The sequence below is a fragment of the Callithrix jacchus genome, chromosome 7 (genome assembly GCF_049354715.1).
Source record: "Callithrix jacchus isolate 240 chromosome 7, calJac240_pri, whole genome shotgun sequence".
Classification (NCBI taxonomy): Eukaryota; Metazoa; Chordata; class Mammalia; order Primates; family Cebidae; genus Callithrix; species Callithrix jacchus.
Window position 1 is genome coordinate 49,044,507 of NC_133508.1, and position 17,667 is coordinate 49,062,173.

A 17,667-nucleotide genomic window follows, 5' to 3' on the forward strand; every position below is an offset into this window, starting at 1 on the left:
TTCCTTGTTGACGGCGAGTTTTCTCCACGGAAGAATCTTCCCTGGGATTCGTAAGACACTCTACAAAGGCAAGCTGTTCCAGTGACTTTGTGGGAAGTTTTGATAGCAGCTGGAAGTAAATGCATGCTCTACTGATGACTGGTGAGACATTTGGCCTCTTGGGCTGAATCCAAAAGGGCATTTGAAAAAAAGGATGGGGCTACCGCAAAAGATACAATCTGCTTCTGCTTTTGCTCTATTCTCCTACTCTTCGCTGCGTGGAGTGCTTCTACAAAGGGTACAGATTCCTAGAGGCACACTGTTCCTTCTGAAGTCAGCATGAATCCAGAAGTTTGGATTGTGCTTTTCTGTTTTGAGATAGGGTCTTGTCCTGTTGCCCACACTGGAGGGCAATGGTGTGATCATAGTTTACCATAGCCTCAAACTCCTGGACTCAAGTTATCCTCCTGCCTTGGCCTACTGAGTAGCTGGGACCACAGGTGCATGTCATCATGGAGCCCCACTAAATTTTTTATAGAGACAGGGTCTTGCTGTATTGCCCAGGCTGGTATTGAACTCCTGGCTTCAAGTAATCCTCCTGTCTGGGCCAAAGTCCTCCCAAAGTGCTGGGATTATAGGGGTGAGCCACTACACCTGGCCTGAAATGTGTTTTTCTGTGAGCAAAACTTCACCTCTGTGGACTAAGTGCTTTTTCTTCCAGTAGAGGTACAGAAAAAGAACAGGACTGCATACCTTTCCTGGAATCCAGGAAACAACTATAAAAGCAGGACTCATACTTCCAAACAGCACAATAGTGACACCTTGGAAACATGTGTTTAGAATTAAGACAAAGAGTGGATTTTGTTTGCCCATTTAGCCCCTTGCCTGCAGACTGTAAAACCCAGACACCCTTGCCATTAATTGGTTGCTCAGGCATAATTGGCACAAATCCTTTAACATTCTTAAAGAATGACAGGCCTGTTTTCCACTTTGTGGTGCCTAAGTCAGGGTGGAGGTGTCTAACCCAAAGAGAAGCCCTGCAGTTCACAGAGCAGCTTAGGGTGTGGACGTGTGATCTTGTCCTGCCACCCCCGACAAGGTTTTGTCTCTAGCTAAGGGTGATTTACTGAAATTGCAATATAATGCACATTTGATTCCCCTTTGGAGACAGATATGATTTGTTAGGTTACTAGATAAAATATGGGGACTACAGCTGCCCAGAAATAAGGCAGTTTGTATAGGGACATGTTACTTTCTTCATTTTGTCAACATTAGCTGTTGCATGTGGCCAGTGCAGGTTGAAGTAATCAGATATGTCATTTACACAGGCTTCCGGAATAAACGGGAGAGGGATAAAACCTGACCCAGATGCTCTATGGTTCTCTTGCTCATTGTCTTCATAAGTAGAGTGATGAGACATAGCCTGGTGATGTCCAGGGATATGTATACAATATATTATACAATTAGGAAGCTATCTCAAGTTATTGATTTAAATAAGGGGGTTGACAGGAGGTGGAGGCTGCAGTGAGCCAAGATCGTGCCATTGTACTCCAGCCTGGGCAACAAGAGCAAAACTCTCTCTCAAAAAAAACAGGGGGTTGAAGCTGGGCATGGTGGCGGGCACCTGTAATCCCAGCTACAAGGGAGGCTGAGGCAGGAGAACTATTTGAATCCAGGAGGTGGAGGTTGCAGTGAGCTGAGATCCCACCACTGCACTCCAGCCTGGGTGACAGAGTGAGCCTTGGTATCAAAATAAATTAATTAATTAAATTAAAATGAAAAAGGGGGTGAAATGAAGGATCTTAACCCTCACAGTTTTCACTCTCTTTGAGTCTATGACTAAGACTGAAAGAAGGAAAACTGACCTCATGAAGGACAGAATGTGATGCCCTACAATGAAGACTTCCCCATAGTAAAATACTGGAAACATCCATGGAGAGAGACTGTAAGTCTCCAGAACAGATACTTAGGGGGAAGAGAACCTTCTGTTTGGAATTTATTATTTCATTTGACAAGTTCTAATTTAGTATGTACTTTGTCTTGGGCTTCATGCCAAGTGCTAGATGCTAGAGGTACTATGGAAAATAAGACAAACATGGTCTTTGTTTTCACAGAGCTTACAAATCAGAGAAGTAGAGACACAACAAAGTACAAACTGAAATAACTGCTTTTGTGGCAAATACCATGAAGAGAATAGAGTGCTTAGAGAAAAACACGGGGGATTTATGTCAGACTAGGGTAGTCAGGGAAGACTTTTATGATGAGACAATTGTGTACTAAATAATACAGTACCTACTTGGGACAATACTACTACTTGGTATTTACTAGACATTGACTGTGTCCGATACTAGTTCAAGTGTTTTATGTGCATTATCTATTTTAAAACAAACATCCTAATTCAAGTATACATACATAAAAGAGAATATAACACCTAAGTGTATAGTTTGATGAATTATCATAACATGAAGACACCTTTTTTTCTGAGATGGAGTTTCGCTCTTGTTGCCCAGGCTGGAGTGCAATGGCGTGATTTCGGCTCACCGCAACCTCTGTCTTCCAGCTTCAAGCGATTCTCCTGCCTCAGCCTCCTGAGTAGCTGTTATTACAGGCAAGCGCCACCACATCCAGCTAATCTTGTATTTTTAGTAGAGATGGTGTTTCACTATGTTAGTCAGGCTGGTCTCAAACTCCCAACTTCAGATGATCCCCCTGCCTCGGCCTCCCAAAGTGCTGGGATTACAGGCGTGAGCCACCGCACCTGGCAGCGAAGACACCTTTGTAACTACCACCCAGACCAAGAAACAGAACACAACTCACTGCCAGCAGCTCAGAAGCACTGAGCCCCCTCCCAGTCGCTGCTCCCTTCCATGTCCCCAGAGGAAACAGTACTCTGACTTCTAATAAAATTGGTTTGTTTGCTCAGTTTTTGAGCTTTATTATATAAAATTCAACATTATCTTTGTGAGATGCACCCAGGCTGCTGCATGTCACAGGAGCTTTTCCTTTCTATTGCTGAACAGTATTTCACTGTGTGAATATACCACCATTTATCTTTCTTACTGCAGAAGAACATTTGGGTTGTTTTCAGTGTTTGGCTATTATGAGGGGTATTATGTGGACACTCTTGTCTATGTCTTCTAAAGCATGCTGCTCGCACTTCCGTTGGAAAATATCTAGAGGAGAATTGTTGAGTTACATGTAAGGACATGTTCAGCCTTATGATACTGACAGATTGTTTTCCAAAGTGGCTTTACCAATTTACATTTCTACCAATAGGACATGAAAACCCCAATTGCTCCACATCTCTCAACATTTGTTATTTTCAGTCTTTTCCATTTCAGCCCTTCTGGTTGGTGTGCAGTAGCATTTTATTATGATTTATATTTTTATTTCCAAAATGACTGAGATGGGGTAGCGTTTTCATGTATTTATAAGCCTTTTGGATATCTCAGTTTGTGAACTAAGTGCCTGTTCACATCTTTTGTCACTTTTTTTTTTCTTTTTGAGACAGGGTCTCCCTGTGTTGCCTAGGCTGGTTTCCAACTCTTGGGCTCAAGCAATCCTTCCACCTCAACCTCCTGAGTAGCTGGGACTATTGGTGCACGCCACTGCACCTGCAATCTTTTAATTGTGCTACGTTTTTCCCCCTTATTGTTTGATAACAGTTCTTTATACACTCTGGGTATAATACATTTATAATATTTAAGTATTAGATATATTTCTTGCCTTTTCATTCTCTTGTATCTTCCAATGAACAGAATGACTACTTTTATTGCATTTCTTAATACTTTCCTTTATGACTGGTATTTTTTGTCTCTTGTTTAAGAAATCTTTGCTTATTACAATAAGCTAATTACCTAATCTCCTATTTTATCTTCTAGAAGTTTTATTGTTCACACTTAGAGTTTAAATCTCCTGGACTTGAGCTTTTTGTGTGTGGTGTGACGTAAGATCAATAATCTTTTCTTTCCAAAAAGGGATCACTGAGGGAAAAAAATAAATAAAAAATATTTTCTGTCCCCATAAGGATATTGACCTGACTTAGCCGTCCTTTCCTTACCGTTCTAGGTGCTAGCTTGTCATAAATTAAGTGTTTACATCATATGGCTTGAGAGAAAATAAATACATACATACATACATAAAATCAAGTATCTCTATATATGTGGGTCTGTTTTTAAACAGTTAACTCTATTCCATTTGTTCATCCTGTGTCCATACTGTACTGCCTTACTTACTGTGGCTTTATGGATCTTGATATGTAGTAGTGTAACACCTCCAAATTTATTTTCCTTATCCCAAAATACCTAGTTATTCTTAACCCTTTGCTTTATTTAATTCAAGTCTCATGAAAACCCTGTGGTACGATATAGTTTTTATCTCCATTTCACAGATTGGCAAACTCAGAGAAGTAATCTGCCCATGGCCACATGGCAATCAAGTGCTGGGTAGGGATTAAAATCCAGTCTGCTTCTAGGCCTAAGAACTCAAGTGCTGCATGTACTAGCTCCTTAATCCCAATGCCAAATGGCCCTGTCAGGGTATTTAATATGAATGCATTACAATTTTAAGAAATTCTCATGTTCCAAATCACTCATTTGCAGTGAAACACCTTGTTAGTGCTGAGTGTAGTGGCTCATGCCTGTGATCCTAGCACTGTGGGAGGCTGAGATGGGAGGATGTCTTGAGGCCAGGAGTTCCGCACCAGCCTCAACATAGTGAGACTGTCACTAAAAAAAAATTTTTTAAACCAGCCAGATGTGTTGGTGTGCACCTGTAATCCCAGCTACTTTGGAGGCTCAGGCAGGAGGATTGCTTAAGCTCATGAGTTCCAGGCTTCAGTGAGCTACATGATTGCACCACTGCACTCACTCCAGTCTGGGTAACAGAATGAGACACTGTCTCTAAAAAAATTTTGTTTGGCAATTACAAAAGGCCACTTTCTTGGTGGAACTCAGGAAAACAATGGAACAAGAGGGAAAAACCTGTAGGATTCCTTTTCATGTCTGCAGAGGATCACTCCCGCTCCTCACCTGGGCTCCCCAGGCACAGCTCCCCTCCACCTCTCCAGCTTTAGCTTTTGCTGCCATTCTGCTTACCCTTGACTCTTAGGCCACACTTGACTACTGACATTCTCCCACTAGCCCAAGTCTCGTGGCTGCACCTTTGCTCACAACATCCTATCCCACTCCTGGCTATTTCCTCCTTTTTATTTAAACCTAGGTATCATAGGCTGGGCGCAGTGGCTTATGCCTATAATCCCAGCACTTTGGGAGGCTGAGGTGGGCGGAGCATGAGGTCAAGAGTTCAAGACCAGCCTGGCCAGTACGGTGAAATCTCGTCTCTACTAAAAATACAAAAATTGGCAGGGCATGGTGGTACACGCCTGTAGTCCCAGCTACTTGTGAGACTGGGGCAGAAGAATCATCTGAACCTGGGAGGCAGAGGTTGCAGTGAGCCAAGATTGCACCACTGCACTCCAGCCTAGGCAACAGAGAGACTCTATCTCAAAAAAAAAAAAAAAAAAAAAAAAAAAAACCCACAGAAAACAACAAAACAAAAACCTAGGTATCATTTCCCTTGGGAGGCCCTCCTTGTCCTGTGTCTCCCATCCTAGCATGTCACACTGTCCAAGAGTTCAGTTGTCTAACTAGACAGCCAAACGCCAGACCAGCATTATTGCTGGATGCTGCAACTTGAATGGTGGCTAACAGAGCTATAAAGTCCTGAGAGAAATCAGACAGGGGCTTTTTTTTTTTTTTTTTTTTTTTGCCATATTCCATAATTTAAAATGGACTCTGGCCAGGTACGGTGGCTCATGCCTATAATCCTAGCACTTTGGGAGGCAGAGGCTGGAGGATCGTTTGAGCATAGGAGTTTGAGACCAGCTCTGGCAACATAGTGAGACCCTATCACTACAAAAAAAAAAAAGATAGCTGGGTGTGGTGGTGCATACCTGCAGTCCCAGCTACTTGGGAGGCTGAGGTAGAAGGATCACTTGAGACTAGGCAGTTGAGATTGCAGTAAGCCACGGTTGCCCCACTGCACTCCAGCCTGAACAGAGTGAAATTCTGCCTCAAAACAAAACAGGACTCAAAGAGAAGACCTGAGATAAATGACTTCTAATAGGCTCTGGACACATTCTTTGGTGGAAGTGGCAAATTAGAAAGCTTAGAAAAAAGATGGAAATACCTTCTGTGATGGATTTGGGCTTTCAGTTGAGATAGGAATGGGATGGAGGGATAAAAAGGCAGATAGATATTCAGTGACTGTATAGAGTATGGCAGGCTGGGGTTCATTCAAAGACTTCAGAAGAAGTGAAATATTCCTATGAAGTACACAATTAAAACTAACAGCAAGGCAGCTTCTTCTCAGATGTATTCATCCCACAAGCTGAGAGTGGGGAGCAGTCTCTCCCATTGGGCATTTTCAAGCAAATGAGATCTGATGCTCCTCTCTGGGTAGAAGGAGAGACCAGTCCTAGGTGCTCCCCTGCTCTGTGACCCTTGGATTACCTTGGTGCCATCCAAGACAGTGCAGCCCAAGAACTGTGAAGTCTTTGAGAACTTCCAGGCTGAGTACACTTTTTTCATTAAGAACGTAAGCTTAATTTTCATAAACATCTTTCCCAGAAGCACCAAGCTAGCCCTCTTTCACCACCAGCAAAATGGAGAAAAGGAAAATCTAAACAGTATCCAACCCAGATTTTCCAGATTTTCTCAGTTAATTCCCATTTTTATGGTTACTCTGCTCATTGAAAGGCAGAAGAAGGGCTTAAAAGCCTCCTTCAGAGAAGGTAAGACTATTTTAGTCCTCCACATCCTTCATGGTTTTCTCTACTGACTTAGCTGTGCCCAAAACAAGGACTTATTTTTCTTCTTTTAGAAATTCAGAATCTAGGACATCATATAGGGTTGCGGATATTTTAGAAAACAGATAAGTCTTCTAGCATGAGAAATATCTTTAATTAGCTATTTTTCCTCAAAACTGGGGGTGGGTGAGTATTGACATTTGGATAGCTTATGCAATTTAACAGCTTCTGTCTTCCGTCAAGTTATGAAGTAAGTTTCCAGAAAATAAATGTCAAAGACCAGGCACTCATGCTAAAGGCTGGATGCTTCTGAACCAACCTTGTGAACTGCCTCCAACCTTTCCTAAAAGGGACTGCTACATGGGGTGCAAACATGAATGATTAATTCATTTTCTGCCCAAATATAAGAATCAATTCATAACATTTTCCTGTTTGGGTGAGAGAAGCAGACTGGGAGGAATAAACAAAAGCTGGCTGGAACTCTACAAAGTTCTATTGTTCTTTTATGATTTTTCTGCTGTACTGTTACATGGGAGTTCCAAGGTAGCAGGGTCACATGGGATGCTATACATCAGTGGTCTCCAATCTTTTTGGCACCAGAGACTTGTTTTGTGGAAGATAATTTTTCCATGGACTTGGGGGAGGGGGCGGTGGGGAGATGGGGGATGGTTTCGGGATCAAACTGTTCTACCTCACATATTCAGGCATTAAGATTCTGATGAGGAACACGCAACCTAGTTCCCTTGCATGTGCAGTTCATAACAAGGTTCACCCTCCTGTGAGAATCTAATGTTACCACTGATCTGACGGGAGGTGGGGCTCAGGCGGTAATGCTTACTCACCTGCTGCTCACCTCCTGCTGTGTGGCCCTGTTCCTAACAGACCATGGATAAGTACAGGTCTGCAGCCTGGGGATTAGGGACCCCTGCTATACATGACTGCATGGTGCATAGCACTTCTGTGGCATGTGGTCTAAGGTCAGTGTCATTTCGTGGCCAGGAGAATCCTTGAAGATCCCTATGTTTAGCAGACCTTGTAGAATGCTAACAACTGGGGCCAGATTCTCCTTAGTGAAATAAACTCCATGGAGCTAAGGCTGCAATGCCCTGCTGGGCTAGACATTTGCAAAAAGAAAGCAGAGACTGGCAGACAGTGCCAATTCTAAATAGAACCTTTTGATCAGAATGCCAAGTTGCTATAAGGGTATCAGTAACATCCTCACCCTTTAGCAGGCAAAGGAGGCTGGGGATGTGAGAAAACAAACTCTGATCCACCTGATCCTCTACCGCTTTTTGATTCCGAGAAAAAAAAAATTATTCAGTAACTCCAGCTGCTTGAACAGAAATTACTTTCTGAGGAGCTAGAAGCCCTGACTGGAAAAGAGCTCTGGGGGATTATGGCATGGGAGGAGAGCTGTCAGGCATCAGGCTTATGTGGGAAGGACCCACGCTGACTACAACAGTACAAGTAACTGCTTCAGTGGCTCCATAACATGGAAATGGCAATCATTATGTTCCAAAGACAGAGTTACTGTTTTCAGGACAGAGGAACCTTTGTATAGGTCCTCAATGAAAAGCTTATTTTAAGGATGTTTGCTGAAATTCTGTGTGTTTCACATTTGTTTTCAAAAGAGCAGTGTCCTTCATATATAGTACATGAAAAATTACAATATTCATTTTTTTTAGATACGAAGTAATATACAAATAGAGGAGGAAACATTTCAAATTACAAACCATACCAGCAAAGAAAGAGGGAAATGAGATGCTAGGTAGGGATTTATTAGGTGATAGGGATTCTTTCATCTATATTTTAATATATTTCCCAAGTTTTGAACCACAGGCCAAGGATGGGCCTGTTCTGTCTAAACACTGACAGAAGCGTGTGTGACCAATCCCAGAACTACGCTTGGCACTGCTGAGTTTTCATCTCTGCTGTAATCTTCTGACACCCTGCAAATGTCAAGTGTGAGATGTAATACTGGCCTTCTCTTTGTTGAAGAAGAAAGCATGTAAAAAGAAAACTGTGCAAACTCTGTGGCTACAAACTACAAAGTCTTTTTTTGGCTTCCCAAGAGATTTACTCTATTATTTCTAGAACTTTTCTAAGATGGAAAATTTCAAATGTGAGATACTGTTAGATCCAGGTTGGGTAAGGATTTTATGAAATACTGAATGATGATCAGGGACAGGAATAACCAGCCTAGTTAAAAGCATATTCAGCAGGATGTCAAAATATACCAGATCCTCATATAAACAGCATGGATTACATTAACAGGCCTCCCTGGGTGAGTAGCGTCTCTTTTGCCTACCTTACCCTCACCCCATGGTTATATAACCTTTTGAATGGAATCTGGAAATTCCTCTGACCCTGCCCTGCTTGCTGATAGAGTTGAGCCAGTGGTTGGCAGGGGCATAATCTAATAGGCGAAACTGGAAACACACAAATTCACAGTCCTCTTGTCTCAACACAGACACTGTACAGGCAAGGAAAGAAAGACTCGCCCCGTCTCCCTCCTCCCCTCCTCTGGCCTAAGTTGACGCTGACTTCACCCAACAGGCACCTGACCCTCCCAGATGAGCTGGGAGGGGCTAAAGTCCAGTGCGGCCATGGTGGGGGTGGAGGTGCAGGCAGCAAACAATATTTAAGATGCTGACTTGTGGAGCATTCGGGCTTGGGAAGGAAAGCTATAGGCTATTTATTCAACTCCCCTGTCAGAGACTCAAGCTTTGAGAAAGGCTAGCAAAGAGCAAGGAAAGAGAAAACAACAAGGTGGCGAAGCCCTTATAGTGAAAGTGTAAGGTTCAGCCTGCTGCAGCTTTGCAGACCTCAGCTGGGCATCTCCAGACTCCCCTGAAGGAAGAGCCTTCCTCACCCAAACCCACAAAAGATGCTGAAAAAGCCTCTCTCAGCTGTGACCTGGCTCTGCATTTTCACTGTGGCCTTTGTCAGCCACCCAGCATGGCTGCAGAAGCCCCCTAAGCGCAAGACACCAGCACAGCTCAAAGCGGCCACCTGCTGTGAGGAGGTGAAGGAGCTCAAGGCCCAAGTCGCCAACCTCAGCAGCTTGGTGAGTGAACTGAACCAGAAGCAGGAGAGGGACTGGGTCAGCGTGGTAATGCAGGTGATGGAGCTGGAGAGCAATAGCAAGCGCATGGAGTCGCGGCTCACAGATGCCGAGAGCAAGTACTCTGAGATGAACAACCAGATCGACATCATGCAGCTGCAGGCGGCGCAGACAGTCACTCAGACCTCCGCAGGTAAGGAGACCAGTCCCTGCGGGACGTGGAGTGTCTCCCCATCTACAGCATTGCTTCTACAGAACCTGGTCATCAGAACCACTACTGGGGCCTCTTTTGGGGGTATACTTTCCCTTTAGTAAAAGCTTATGCAGTATTTCCTTTGACTTCTAATGCTATGTAACTTTACCTAACACCTTCACAGGTTTCTTTTACCCACACAATGTTTCAGCAAATTAAGAAGGTATAAACTGCCATCTTGGAGTGCTGAGATATTACACGCTTTGCCCAAAGTCATCCAGCAATTCTTAGAAGCAGGGTTCAAGTCTTCCTGGTTGTAGGAGCTTGGTTACTTCCTCACCAAGAGCTGACAGGCTATATCTCAAGAAATTCCAAGGAAGCACCAAACTGTAACAGCTGCTTCTCTGGAAGCAAAGTTTTGCCAGAACAGTTCTCTGGTACTCCTAAGATTTACCAGGAATGGACATGAATGGAATTTTGTGTCCTCTCTCTGTAAACATAACTCTTCTCATTGGCTCAGAGGTCAGTGTAGAGACACACAGCCATGTGAAGTGTCCCTTCGCATTCAGGAAGAATGTAGCTCCTTAAGTTTCCTCAATTGTGATACATCTATTTTTTCCCATGGTCTTAAATGAATTTCTCCTAAATTTTAAATTTATTTAGGAAATTTACAGAAAATTTTTTAAATGCAATGCTGAAATATAGACTTTTAATAGGCCAAAAATAAGATAAATTTAATCTTTCTTTTGCAAAATAACTTTTATCTCTGGTTAGCTCGGCTCAGGTGGGCCAACATGAATTTATGGTTTAGAGATAAATATTTGGTTTTCTGAAACTATCAGGAAAATATTAGTGTAAGGAGCATATCCTATAGACATGTCATTTCTTGCTGATATAAAAACCAGTGGTCCCATTATAAACCACATGAAGAACAAAGACATGATCAGCTTCTGCCGACTAAATCAATGGTTACCTTCAGCTCAAATTAAGAAAAAGTTTTAACATGAAACTGACCTTGAAAATTCTGTTACCTGAACCAACACGTACAAATAACTTTCTAAGCACGAACTTTCTGGCCCTCAGTTTGGAATTAGAAAGGTATTCTTAGGCCATTTCCCAGACAAGTGAGTCCTGATTTGGTCTGAGATTAAATCAGACATGTGGAAGACCAGGCCAGACAGAAGAATCTGACTGTGCCACTTCCTGCTCATCCAAACAGGAAGTTTTCTCACCACCCTGCAAGGAGGTTCTTGGGGTCAAGCACAGCTCTCCTGCCAGGGCTCTTGCTCTTCTTGCCCAGGACATCATTCCTTATTTTTCTTCTCTATGGCCATGTGCTCTGTTACCCTTATATTCTACAAATAGGTAGTCCCTGAGAAAAAGCAATTAGTTGATGCTTTCACCACTAAGAGGAAATGAAGAACAGTGATGGGAAAGGCACATGTACTCTGCCTCCCTTTCCCAAGGTGCTCGGCAAGAGAATCTAGGTGCCTCAGACAACTCCCATGGTGGCATTGTTCCCATCTACTATCTTGTGCTCTTCTCTAAGGTCCCAGTGCAGTGGTCACCAAGAAAAGCACCCTGAGACAGAGGGCAGGAAGCTTCTCTTGGATAGTAACGGCCACACTCTCTGAATCCTATCAGAAAAGGCTCTCTCTTCTACGGTGCTCTTTGATATTCAGAATACAGAGCCAAATCCTGCATAAAATAGTAGCTCGAAGGCCCTAGAGTAAAAAATTGGCCAGTCTGATGCTCCCATTTCCTTGTCTTAACAAAACTTCCGGGGAGAAGGCCTCAAAGGTTCTTCTGAGTATTTTCATTTGAGGTCCTAGCATTTATAGATGGAGGGGGAAAATACATGATCATAAAATCTATCTCCCTTAATTAGGGTCTCAGGTGGCAGTAGCCATCACGTCTGAACAACATAAAACCAACCAACCAAGAAACATCAACAAAACCAGACTCTATGAAATATTCATGACTGATCTGTTACAGAGACGGCTGTCTAAGATACTGAATCTATCTGACAGGAGTAGCTGTTACGTGGCCCTCATACACTGTAGCATTTTTAGAATTCATGGCCTAGCTATAGCAGAATAATTTATTTCAGAGTTAACCTGAAACTACCTGTTGGAATGTCCCACTAATGCTATCCAGATGACGAAGGGCTTCCTGACCTCTCTGCTCCAACACTAGTGAAGCCAAAATACACCTCCCTCTGGATCTCCTGATACCCACCTCTCCCAAATGCAGACACTGCCGTGTAATTAACACTAACACCCGAGGGAATCCTAGGGTAGAAACAAAGGCTCAGTTTCTAAACATTCAACTCAGATGGAGCCCCTGGGTCTAAATGCTCACCCTGTGGCTTGCTCTCTTGTAGACGCTATCTACGACTGCTCTTCCCTCTACCAGAAGAACTACCGCATCTCTGGAGTGTATAAGCTTCCTCCTGATGACTTCCTGGGCAGCCCTGAACTGGAGGTGAGGTCATTACAGTCACTGCCCATGCCCTAACACCTGTCCTTCACCCCTCAAAGGGATTGTGACAACAGGGCCATTCACAGTTTAAAGAAAGGGAAACTCAGCCCGGGAGTGCTGGCTCACACCTATAATCCCAGCACTATGGGAGGCTGAGATGGGCAGATCACTTCAGGTCAGGAGTTTAAGACCAGCCTGGTCAACATGGTGAAACCCTGTCTCTACTAAAGATACAAAAAAATTAGCCAGGCATGGTGGCAGGCGTCTGTAATCCTAGCTACTCAGGAGGCTGAGGCAGGAGAATCACTCGAACACAGGAGGCAGAGGTTGCAGTGAGCAGAGACAGTCACGGCACTGCACTCCAACCTGAGAGACAGAATGAGACTGTCTCAATTTAAAAATAAAAAGGGAAACTCAAAACACAAGCAAACACACCAAACACCAAAGAGCTATGCAAACACTCAGTTTATGCCCTGCACTCCAAACCCAGGCATCTGTTTGGCCCTTCAAATCGTTATCAGCCAAGCACCAAGCCTTCTAACATAGATTACTCTTTTTTTTTTTTGGAGACAGAGTCTTACTCTGTCACCAGGTGCCAGGCTGGAGTGCAATGGTGCAATCTTGGCTCACTGCAACCTCCGCCTCCCAGGTTCAAGCAATTCTCCTGCCTCAGCCTCCTGAATAGCTGGGACTACAGTCACACACCACCATGCCCAGAGAATTTTTGTATTTTAGTGGAGTCGGGGTTTCACTATGTTGACCAGGATGGTCTTGATCTCTTAACCTGGTGATCTACCTGCCTCGGCCTCCCAAAGTGCTGGGATTACAGGCATGAGCCACCGTGCTCGGCCAACACAGGTCATTCTTATAACCACCACACAACTTAGTTTAAATTCCTTGCCATGTCCTAGAACAGTTATTCCTTGGGGGAGGAGAAAATAAAACATGAAGGCAGCATAAAAATATCTGGATTTTTGGCCAGGCATGGTAGCTCATACCTCTAATTCTAGCACTTTGGGAGGCCGAGGCGGGCGGATCAGTCACCTGAGGTCAGGAGTTCGAGACCAGCCTGGCCAACATGGTGAAACGCCATCTCTACTAAAAATAAAATTAGCTGGGTGTGGTGGCAGACACCTCTGGTCCCAGATACTTGGGAGGCTGAGGCAGGGGAATTGCTTGAATCCAGAAGATGGAGGTTGCAGTGAGTTGACCAGCCTGGGCAACAAGAGTGAAACTACTTCTCAAAAAAAAAAAGCATCTGGACGTTTGCCTTCAAGCTTCATGTGCACTGATCCCCGGGCCCAATCTGGATCGTTCATCCTCAGCAGTGCACCACCTGCCCCAGCTCACCAGCAGTGGGGCAGTATCACTGCCCAAGTGAGTCAGTGTGACTACAGCAGTGCATGCATCCACTGGCTCTGCAGGGATAGAAACAGGCTAGGAAGTCTGCCCTCTTGCTCCTGCATCTTGACCCTGCAAGTCCCTCACAGAACATCCCCTCTGCTCCAGGTGTTCTGTGACATGGAGACTTCTGGCGGAGGCTGGACCATCATCCAGAGACGAAAAAGTGGCCTTGTCTCCTTTTACCGGGACTGGAAGCAGTACAAACAGGGCTTTGGCAGCATCCGTGGGGACTTCTGGCTGGGGAACGAACACATCCACCGGCTCTCCAGACAGCCAACCCGGTTGCGTGTAGAGTTGGAGGTAAGCAGAAGGCTAGGGGCCCCACAACTGGACCAGTGCCACCACACATGACTGCGCATACTTCTGGGAGTGCCATTCCTATTCTGATTCACGACAGATCTATATATTCATTGTGATGGTTTTCCTGCAAGTTGTAATACAGTAGAGGAAAAACAGGTATTTTTCCTCACTGCCTCCCGCCCACCCTGCCAAAAGTGGGGCTGCAGGTGGCACAGGAATAGACCAGACCCAGACCAGAGCAGAGCAAATCCAACAGTCAGCTGTGCCGAACACTAGTCTTTGCTCTGGCCTGGGCATGAGGTCCTTTAGGTGCAAACCTTACTGTGCGGCTAGGGACCCTTGCTGAAGTCTTAAAGCACTCACTATATCCTCACATTTCTCTTATAGAATCTGTCTGTGGGATTCAGCCAAAATATAGCTACACCTTATAGATAGGAAAGTAAGGAATAGAGAGAGACTAATCAAGGCCATATGGTGAATCAGGAAAGAAGTTCGAGCCTTGTTTTCTGATTCCCAGGTTAACACAGTAAACTAGAGGTAAACAAGTAATAAAGTTTTATTAGATTCATGCCTATAAAAAGATGTTTGGCTGCAGGGCTGTCAGGAGAGAGGGGTATAGAGACAGCATAAAATGGAGCCTGCTGCACTTTCTCTAAGGCTCTGCTCTTCCTGACAGGACTGGGAGGGCAACCTGCGCTATGCTGAGTACAGCCACTTTGTTCTGGGAAATGAACTCAATAGCTATCGCCTCTTCCTGGGGAACTTCACTGGCAATGTGGGGAACGACGCCCTCCAGTATCATAACAACACAGCCTTCAGCACCAAGGACAAGGACAATGACAACTGCTTGGACAAGTGTGCCCAGCTCCGCAAAGGTGAGATTTGAGGGGATGGAAAAGGAGAAGTTCAGGTACAACCCTGTAATCCCACACGAGGAGAAAGAATTATAACTGTACAGTTGATGTTACGGCTTTGATTCTTTCTGATACTGGCTCTGACTCCTTACCTGATGCCTGGTCTCTATCACAGTCCACTTACTAGCACTGGGTCTGTTTCTCATGCCAGGTGGCTACTGGTACAACTGCTGCACAGACTCCAACCTCAATGGAGTGTACTACCGCCTGGGCGAGCACAACAAGCACCTGGATGGCATCACCTGGTACGGCTGGCATGGATCTACCTATTCCCTCAAACGGGTGGAGATGAAAATCCGCCCGGAAGACTTCAAGCCTTAAAAGGAGACTGCCGTGGAGCAAGGATGCAGAAACTGAGACACTTGGAGACTGGATGAGGGCAGAGAAGGACAGGAAGCGTGTTAGAAAGGATAGGGTTGAGAAACAGCCTATAATCTCCAATGAAAGAATAAGTCTCCAAGAAGCACAATAAAATCATATGTACCACAGTAAACAGGATGAGCTATTTAAACCCACTGGGTCCTGCCACATTCTTCTCAAGTGGCTAGACTGAGTGGGGACACTCTGCCCAAGATCCTTGACATAGCACTAGCTTGTCTTTTCCACATGATTTGTCTGTGAAAGAAAATAATTTAGAGATCGCTTTATCCATTTTCTCTAAGGCTTAGGGTATGTGAGGCCAAAATACAAATCCCTTTGCTAAAAAGAACTATATTATTTTGATTCTCAAAGGACAGGCCTTTGAGTGTTAAGAGAAAGGAGTGAAGGAGGGAGGTGGAAAGTGAGTATTTCCATTTTTAAATTTGGAGAAATTACCTTGAGTCTACACATTATTTTTATAACACAAAAATTGTTCAGCTGGAGGTGAACTAACCCAGAGCGGACTTGCAGGGAGGAAATTCCAGGGCACTGGGCCTGATGATTGGACTCTGAGCACCGCCCCTGCTCGCCTTGATCAGGTACAGAACTGAAAGGCATGAAGCACCAGGAGGAGGTGGACAGAGTCCCTCATGGATGCCTGCACACAATTGCCTTAGAATATTCCTAGTGAATACAGGTATACCTATTTTTATTTACTTTGTAAGAAACAAGCTCAAGGAGCTTCCTTTTAAAATTCTGTCTATAAAAAATGGCTGAAAAATGCAGGTAGATGGTGCTATAGTTAATAATGAATGCTGTATATAAGCATCTTGCTTTGTAAAAATAAAATATTGTGTTTGTTTTAAATATTCAAAGTTTCTTTTCCTTCTACAATAAACACTTTCAAAACCTGAGTATTTTCTTTTTAAATTCTTACCATTACCACTTAGAGCAGGATAAAAATTTAAAGTTAAATCAGAGCAGTGACAGAGACCTGGAGTTTGTTTTGGTATTCAGGGCAACCAAGTGGGGAGCAGAAGCCAAAAGGGAACAGGTGAGGGACAAAAGGGCAGAAGCAACCAGGAAAATTTTTCCTAAAAGGGATTACATGTCAGGGACTGGGCAGTGAAGGTATCCAGCCGTACGAGACCTCTATTCTATTCAGGATAGAGAAGCAAAAGCAGGTCAGCAGACCTTACCCTAATGCTCAGGTCTAACCAAGTAAAAGTGGTGTGTGTGTGTTTCCGAATAATCAAATAATCATTGTCTCCAAGGAAGCAATTATATTTACTGATATGTGAGCTTTAAGGAGATGGCAGTAGTTTATACTATCTCAGTGATAGCCCTGGTTTGGGAATTTAATTTGTCCTGGAGCAGACAGGTAAAAAAGTCAATAGGTGCCAAGACAGATTGAACTAGTACCAAGAGAATAACAGTGTCAACAGAACACAGGTTTTTAAAGCAAAAACAAAAAATAAGAAATAGCTGTGCAAGGCCAGGCAGGTGTGGTGGCTCATGCCTGTAATCCCAGCACTTTGAGAGGCTGAGGCAGGCAAATCACAAGGTCAAGAGATCGAGACCATCTTGGCCAACATGGTGAAACCTTGTCTCTACTAAAAATACAAAAATTAGTTGGGCGTGGTGACACGCACCTTAAGTCCCAGCTACTTGGAAGGCTGAGGCAGGAGAATCGCTTGAACCCAAGAGGCAGAGGTTGCAGTGAGCTGAGATCACACCACTGCACTCTAGCATTCTAGCCTGGCGACAGAGGGACATTCTGCTCAAAAAAAAGAGTAGCTGCACAAAGATGTTTTTGTGTAGGGCTACCTTGATTGCTTCAAAAATAATTTAGGACAGTTGACCCAAATGTATATATTAAAATAAGCTCTAACTAAGCAGACAAATTGGTGAAGGGAAAATAAGAGTAGGAAACATAAAACAGAACCTGTGGGGTTTGGGGGAGGTTGGTAGTAAAACAGGCAAGATGTCTGCAATTTGTTGGAGGTGGACCAGGAATTTAGCTTCAAGCTCTCCAGTAGCCACTGTAAGGAAGGGAATTCAATCTCTTACTGCAAAGCAATGTCTCCAAGACTGGATCAAAGCAGTGGCTCAGGGACATAGAACCAACAGTGGGAAAAGACCCCTGAGAAGATTTTCCATGAGG

General features: G+C 44.0%; 2 protein-coding genes across 4 annotated transcripts in view; one reads left to right on the plus strand and one right to left on the minus strand.

Moving 5' to 3' along the window:
* Positions 1 to 17,667, minus strand: part of MTOR (mechanistic target of rapamycin kinase) — a 154,195-nt gene that overhangs the window by 64,461 nt on the left and 72,067 nt on the right. The gene's annotated exons all lie outside the window — the stretch shown is intronic.
* ANGPTL7 (angiopoietin like 7) lies at positions 9,455 to 16,415 on the plus strand. The gene is made up of 5 exons (XM_002750284.7): positions 9,455 to 10,044; positions 12,428 to 12,528; positions 14,035 to 14,229; positions 14,906 to 15,104; positions 15,295 to 16,415. The coding sequence occupies exons 1-5, from the start codon at positions 9,675 to 9,677 to the stop codon at positions 15,462 to 15,464; spliced, it is 1,035 nt and encodes a 344-aa protein (XP_002750330.1). The 5' UTR covers positions 9,455 to 9,674; the 3' UTR covers positions 15,465 to 16,415.

Excerpts from the sequence above, each read along its gene's own strand:
- ANGPTL7 (XM_002750284.7), top strand. The coding sequence starts at position 9,675 with ATGCTGAAAAAGCCTCTCTCAGCTGTGACCTGGCTCTGCATTTTCACT. Across the intron at positions 10,045-12,427 it reads AGTCACTCAGACCTCCGCAG|ACGCTATCTACGACTGCTCT; the intron begins GTAAGGAGACCA and ends GCTCTCTTGTAG. Across the intron at positions 14,230-14,905 it reads GGTTGCGTGTAGAGTTGGAG|GACTGGGAGGGCAACCTGCG; the intron begins GTAAGCAGAAGG and ends TCTTCCTGACAG.